The sequence below is a fragment of the Babylonia areolata genome, chromosome 22, assembly GCF_041734735.1.
Source record: "Babylonia areolata isolate BAREFJ2019XMU chromosome 22, ASM4173473v1, whole genome shotgun sequence".
In the NCBI taxonomy this organism is placed as follows: domain Eukaryota; kingdom Metazoa; phylum Mollusca; class Gastropoda; order Neogastropoda; family Buccinidae; genus Babylonia; species Babylonia areolata.
This window is the reverse complement of record NC_134897.1, coordinates 31,620,447-31,627,946: the sequence shown is the minus strand read 5'-3', so window position 1 is coordinate 31,627,946 and position 7,500 is coordinate 31,620,447. Positions and strand designations below refer to the sequence as shown.

The window sequence follows — 7,500 nt, the reverse complement described above, 5'->3', positions numbered from 1 at the left end:
ATCCTTGTCCACGCTGAAACAGACAGATACACTGAAAGACACACAGTGGTAGAAAGAAACATATACAGAGAGAGAGAGAGAGAGGTGAGGGGGAGAGAGGGAAGAATGAAGGGAGAGGGGGCTGATAAGTTTCTTTGTGACTTTTGCTATCACTTAAAATGACTACTGGCACACATTCTTTCACGCACCATTAGTTGTGTTTTTATCTCTCTCTCTTTTTTATTTTATTAAAAAAAAATTTTTTTTAAAAAGCAAATCACAGTAATGATGCATAGCTTGCTCAGTTTAAATAAGACCGTGCTTATGTTTAAAGCAGTTCAGCCACCACTATGCAAGATCTCATCTGCGATTCCTACTGATACAAACTGTCTGACCCGAGTATAGTCACTACACTCATCACACATAACAGGGATTCTATACTTTTGCATGAGTCAATCTGACACTTTTTTTCATTTTACATGCAAAATTTAATGAATACTGACCGATTAAAGTTTGGGCATTTATGAACGAACTGGGTACTTCCAGTATGTCGGTGTAACTTTCGCGAAAACTACTCTCTAAAAAAAACAACATACGTGTAAAAAGAGGGGGGGGGGTGGGGAGGGGGAGGGGGGGGGGGGGGAGGAGGAAATCTCACTCTAAAACAGAGACAAACAACAACGAAAATTAAACACTACTGATTAACATAGGCAGCACCCACTTTTGGAACTAACAACAAACGGGTGTTGCATTTTTTTTTTTTTTTTTTTTTTTTTTTTTTTTGCGAAAGAAAGCAGAGATAAGAAGACGACACTGCGCTATAAATTTATACTTCACTGACACGCCTCTTCAGTCTGTGCCGACCAGAACTCGCCCTCTCCTCCAAGGCCATGACAAGGCCTTTAGACAGTTTGTTACAGGTCAGCACACACAAGCAATACGAGCATTTTGATTCAGCATGAACAGGGTGCTGTCTGGCGTGAAAAGCTGAAACCGTTTTGTTTTTGTTTTGGTTTTTTGTTGTTGTTTTTTTGGCATGACTAGTATCAACGTCAAAGCGTTTAACTCTGATAAATATCTGTGATATGTGGGTGTAATAGCACCGCAAAAAAAAAAAAAAAAAAAAAAAAAAAAAAAGAAAAAAAAGAAAAAAGAAAAAGAAAAGCCGCTTGGAAGCTTCTTAACTAAGCGCGTGAATTTTTATATGGATTTTTTTTCTTCATTAGTTGTTGTGTCTGATAACATCGCGAAAAGAAAAAAAAAAGAAAGAAAAAAAAAGAAAAAAAAAAGAAAAAAAAGAAAAGAAAACCGCTAAGATTAACCTCGCGCGTGAATTATTGCCCCCCCCCCCCCCCCCCCCCCCCCCCCGCCCCCTTCTTTTTAGCAGTTGGATGTAATAACACCGAAAAAATCGAAAAGAATGTTAACTACGCGCGTGAATTATTGGCTTTTTCCCCTTCTCATTAGCAGTTGGATGTAATAAAACCGAAAAAATCGCAAAGAATGTGGATTACGTGCGTGAATTATTGACTTTTTTCCTTTCTCATTTGCAGTTGGATGTAATAACACCGAAAAAATCGCAAAGACTGTGAACTACGCGTGTGAAGCTGTGACGTTTTTCACCAGCTGTTTTGAAAAAAAAAAAAATTCACTCTTGAGTAAACTGAACAACAACGACGTAACCAGGCAAACTAAACACCACAATGTCCGCGTTGTAATCTTTAAAAAAAAAGCATACAATGAAGCACAATTATCATTATTATGCAAGACAAGGAACCAGAGCAGGGGAAAGCTTTGTTAAAACAAACTCTTGTCAGCAGTTCTGACACATCAATGACAATGGGATGCCAATTGCAGAATGTCAAATCTTCAGCACTGCCTCATCCCATCCCATCCCATCCCACCCCCCCTTCACTCCGCACCGTTTCCCCACAGCTTTCCCTCCTCATCCACCCCCCCCCCCCCCCCCCCACGCCCTCCTCCCGTCACACTCCACGTGCGCTGAGGCAAGAACAGCACGTATAGCAGTTTGTCTTAGAGATTAACAAGCAACTTCCGCTTTAACTTCTTACGCCCCTTTATAGGGGGCTGGTTGTAAGGTTTAATTTGTTTGTCCATCGTTCTGTCAACCACCATAAGTCAGGATTCACTCGTGACATATTGACCATGCAGCTACAATGTCTTCTGAAGAAGAGGTATATGTGGGGGTTATATGTTAATTAAGTCGGGAATTACACATGCATTGAACAATCCGAATGACGCCCCCCCCCCCCGCCCCCAACACACACATACACTTTGTAATGGTATTTATATCAAGTATTTATTTTCAATCACTAGCCCGTGGTGGAATAGTGTACGTTACACTAAGACAGACCCGACATAGCTAAAATTCGGAAATAATATTATGGCCTACATGTCAAAAACAAATAATCGGTGACTCTAATACTGTGGCGAAAATGATTCAAAATTACAATGAAACATCATTTTACTCAGTCGAACTCACTTATATACATACACACACATATATATATATCCTACATTTATCATTACAAAGATCTAGTTTTGTGTTATTTTTTTATTTTGGGACAGGGAATTTTCTTATTCGAAGATTTTTCATTTAAAAAAAAAACAACGACCTCAAACCGTGCTTATTTTTCTTTATCAATTTCAGATTTACAGTAACTACTCATTCTTATTCGTCCACACAAGCACACACGCACAAGTTAAAAACAAGCACAACCCTTGCAATAGAAATATAAAAGGTAAATGGTAATAATAGTGTAAAGTATTATATACACATCGTGAGTTATCAACACGAAACGGACGTGCCTCAGAATATAGGCTGAATACAAGCGACCGAAAATCTACGAAGGTTAAAATCATTGCTGCTGTGTGCATATGTCGGGTGACTGATAGGTACATAAGGACAAGCCCGGAGCTTCTTTTCTTGAGGAAGTGTCTGGGTTTGTTCCAGTGTACCTTTTATTCACCCGTGTGCTAGCTATATCGGTAGCATATGCAGCACTGACTTGAAGTTCTGTACCTCGTGTATGAAGAGAGTTACCACTACCACTCTTTACTGTTTGTTAAAATCATTTTTATTTGTTACAAAGAGATTAGTGGCAACCGATACAATATAGGCCATCTAAAACGGAGAAGGGACCCGTATGTTTTCTGTAAGTGAAGATTAAAAAGAACCTTTCACTAATCTTATTTAACACAAAGCAAAGTTTGCATGGGAATGTAATAAAACGACATAAAAGGGTGTCCCCTTTTTAGCGAGTTTGGACGGTCTGTACGTTCAATGCTTGGCTTTCCTTGGATATTTTCTTCACTGTTAGTTTGAGCTAAGCAGCTTCCATCACTCTGTGGAATGCATGTGTCACTTTCAGAGATGATGAAAACACACACACACACGCACACACACACACACACACACACACACACACACGGCGCGGCATCCAGATTCTTGTCTTTGACTGGCCTATTCTAATAACCTACTCTTTTATTCCAGTGCTCTATTTTTCCTTGTTGCTAGTCACCATCAATGTCTTCTGCTTTTCTATCCATTATCTTAAGAAAAATTATCGAAAAATATAACGATGTAGATAACGTATATTCCTCAGTGGTGGAATTATACTAAATTGAAAAAATAACTGCCGAGGATGCAGAAAAAAAAGAAGAAGAAAAACAACAACAACAACAAACCCGAACCCCCCCCCCAAAAAAAAACGGTGATCACACAGCCTTTCAGCATATTTTTTCAAATGTGATAGGACATTTCAGTGTATATATATATATATATATATATATATATATATATATATATATGGACATAGCAGCATCAAGGCCTGCATTAAATTTTCTTTTGGTGTTGCATAGTGATGCCCAAGTTTTCTTAATTCTAATATACTTTCGTCTTATTTGTCCATGTTTTCGCCCATCTTTTTCTCTCTCAAAGGCATAACTAACGTTTAATTTTTGGCTCCAAACAGAGATTTGCACGAAGTTTGCGCAGTAGGTCAATGTTAACTTGAGAAAAGTCCCAGACTAACTTTTTGAGGTCGGTACCATTCTTTGATTACGCTCTATGTTCTTTTGGACTGTAAACACCTATCCTGAGACTGGCTGAGAATTCAGAGTGGTCCCCCAACTGTTATAAGGTGACTTGCTCTTCAAAAAAAAAAATAAAAAAAAAATAAAATAAAATAAAAAAATAAAAAAGAAAGAAAGAAAGAAAGAAAAAGGTTCGGAATGCTCCGTTTTCCCCATCACACCCTTCCAACCACACCCAGGCCTTACCCTTACCTCATCCCCGCCGCAAAGCAGCAGCATAGTCGTGCTTATATTCGTGTATACATATATATAACCTGAAGCCTGACCGATTTTTTAGGGGTGGTGTGGGGCTGGGGGGGTGGGGGTGGGGGTGCGGGGGGGATGGTCATACGCTCACGTGACCCAGTTTGAAGAAACCGAAGCTTGCTGTGATCGGTGAACGATCGACAGCGTGTCAACTTCTCTACTCCCCCTCCCCCACCCTGCTCATCAGTACTGCCACGTGATCGGGTTCTGAACGACGCGGTGGTTGGTGGGCGGGGCCGACTTGCTCCTCTTGTAGTTCTTGCTGCCAGCGGCTTTCCCCGTGGGCTTACCGGCGGCAGCCACGTTCTTGCTACCAGCAGCGGCGGCAGCCTTGCCCTCGGGCATCTTCTTGATGGTGCCCTCTTCGCTGACCCACTCCGGGTCGATGACGAAGAAGTCTTTGTTGGCGTTGTTGGCCGTGACAAAGAAGCCGCCGTCGTAGCTGTAGGACGTGGAAGGGGGAGGTCCCTTGGCCAAGGCGGCTGCCTGGGGGATCTTGACGGCGGTGGTGGGGCCCGGGGAGGAGGCTGAGGAGGAAGGGGGTGCTCTGGTGCCTGACGGAAAAAAAAAAGTGAGAACAAAAATGAATGCGGTAGATTAGAAGTGGGTTTTTTTGGGTTTTTTTGCGGTCTTGTGGCTTGGTTGTTTTGGGGTGGTGCTCCTCGGGTGCATGTGCACGTGCGTACACACACACACACACACACACACACACACACGAACTCACACACACTTACCCCACCCCCTCCACACACACACACACACACACAGACATACACTCTCTTTCCACCACTGTCTCCATTTTCACGCACATACACGCGTACGCCTGGGCCTCCTCAAGTGAGCACACACCCTTGTGAAAGGCGACTGATTCAAGCAAAGCATCCCCTATCTCGTCCATGCTTTTGGTCACCTTTATGTCTGCTCTCTGCACAACCATGTCTGTTGCCATACAGCCGCGTCTCCTGGACAATTCATCTGTTTTCATTTTCATTTTTATACAGAATCCTTTCGTTACTGTGAAGATCCTTCCGCGGCTTACATTTTAAGAGACGTATGTATACAGACTGTCCAGGCGTATCGCCATACGTATGTTCGCAACAGTTACTGAGAAACCAGTCTTTGAATAGGTTAAAAAAAAAAGATAAAAAAAAGAAGAAATTCTTCACATTGACAGGGGCAAACCTAGTAGAGTGAAACCAGAAAAGCCCAGCTGACCTCAAGGGTCATATGGGGGCCGAAAGCTCTGCACGGCTTTAGTCCAGGACTCCCCCCCCCCCCCAGCCAAGGCTCCCCCTCGGAAGGCCACACAGACCTTCCACGACTCGTACAGATCCAGGAGCCACCCCTCTTCAACTAGGCAACCTTCACCGAGCAAACTAAAATCAATAGCCGAATAATAAACAAACAAATAAATGAATGAATGTATAGTGTCCTCATCACGCTTAGCGCTGTAGGCTCCAGGCAGAGGATGTGCCTTGACAGCGGACAAACATACAAGCAAACAAACAAATAAAACAATAAATAAATAATGGTACAGTGTCGTCACCATGCTTCACACTATGCTCTTGGCAGGGAGCGTGCTTCGATGGCGGACAAACAAACAAATAACTAGCTGATAAACAAACAAACAAACAGATAATGACGACAAACAAACAAATAACTAGATGATAAACAAACAGACAAACAAACAGATAACGACGACAAACAAACAAATAAATAAGTGTCATCACCAAGCTTCACACTATTGGTTCTATTCAGAGAGCGTGACTTCGATGGCAAGCAAACAAATAAATAAATACATGACTGAATGATAAACAAACGAATATTAACAAATAATGAGACCAGGAGATGAAATGATTAACAAATAGTAACAAATAGCAAAGACGTTAATTTCCAGTTGAAAAACCACCAAGGCAACCATGTGTTTGTTCTGTATTGTCCATGTGCTCTGTGTGGCTTGCTCAGGATTAAAGAGGCTATGCCAGTCTTGAATAAAAGCTAATTTGTGTTTTGCACATTTCTTCTGTCTTTGCTGCTGTGTGGCACATGTCAAATGATCGGAAAAAGGACAGGCCAGGCGCTTACCTTTTTTTTTGAGGAAGTGTCTGGGTTTTGTTCCAATGTACCTTTTATTTACCTGTGTGCTAGCGGAATCGGTTGCGTAAGCAGCACTGACTTGAAGTTGTGGACCTTATGAATGGAGAGAGTTACCACTCTTTACCAGTTGTTAACTCTCTCCATACGAACGGCGAAAGAGACGACGTTAACAGCGTTTCATCCCAATTACCACCATCAAAATATTGCAAGCGGAACGCTCTTTTACTGAAGAGGTAAATGTTGACAAAGAATATCACAGTTCTGACGACGGAAGCTAAAGGTTGGGTCATTCAGACACCCACTGGACATCCGAGGGGTCTGTGTAGAGGAGAAGAGAGGACTGGCCGTATTGAGTGAGTTAAACAAACGGATAGATAAAGACCACAAAGAAAGAAAGAAACAAGCAGTGTCCTCACCACGCCTCCCGCTGTAGGCCCCAGGCAGAGAGCGGGCCTTGATGGCTGAAGGAGAGGAGGAAGCACGTGGCTGGTAGAAGGACGACGACACAGACATGGCCTTGCGCGCGTTCCGCATGTGCTCCTCCAGGGTACGCGCGCTGGGGCAGCTCTGCGACATGATGCAGCCGGCAGAGCTCCAGTCCCCGTACCACGAATGGGTCGTGCGGTTCCTCTTCTGGAAGGCCGAGGCTCTGGAGATGGGCAGTTCCATGATGGCGACAGATAGGGGAGACAGGTTGTAAAGGATAGTGTTTATCACTATTTTTTTTATTTTTAGTTTTTAGGGTAACGGAGGAAAGACTCTCTGGACTCACACCCTTTAAACAACGCAACTTTCACCGAATCTCCGAAGAAGTTGACCTGAAGGTGTGTTTTTTTGTTTGTTTTTGTTTCTTTCTTTCTTTCTTTCTTTTTTTTTTGTGCCAACAGACTGGGAGCGGGTATCGGCTTTACCCAGGGTATGGGATAAACTGGTTGGGGATGCGGGGAACCTGCTGAAGGGGCCAGCCAAGAGTGGGTTTGGGTGGGTTCCTTGGCGGACGTCGGGTTTTTTATTTTTTTAATTTTTTTAATTTAAAGTTTTAAGTTTAGGGTTGGGGACTGA

General features: G+C 42.7%; 1 protein-coding gene across 1 annotated transcript; it reads right to left on the bottom strand.

The window, feature by feature from the left end:
- Nucleotides 1–4,236: 4,236 nt before the first annotated feature.
- LOC143297407 (uncharacterized) lies at nt 4,237–7,242 on the bottom strand. Its single transcript, XM_076609744.1, has 2 exons — nt 6,855–7,242; nt 4,237–4,895 (listed from the first exon to the last, which is right to left on the bottom strand). Exons 1-2 carry the CDS (start codon nt 7,105–7,107, stop codon nt 4,525–4,527), a joined length of 624 nt encoding a protein of 207 aa, XP_076465859.1. The 5' UTR covers nt 7,108–7,242; the 3' UTR covers nt 4,237–4,524.
- Between the last annotated feature and the right edge of the window lie 258 nt (nt 7,243–7,500).

Bases quoted from the DNA above. Each gene is read 5' to 3' on its own strand.
- LOC143297407 (XM_076609744.1), bottom strand. From the start codon at position 7,107: ATGGAACTGCCCATCTCCAGAGCCTCGGCCTTCCAGAAGAGGAACCGC. The intron at 4,896-6,854 runs GTGAGGACACTG...TTTTTCCGTCAG, and splicing joins GGCCTACAGCGGGAGGCGTG to GCACCAGAGCACCCCCTTCC.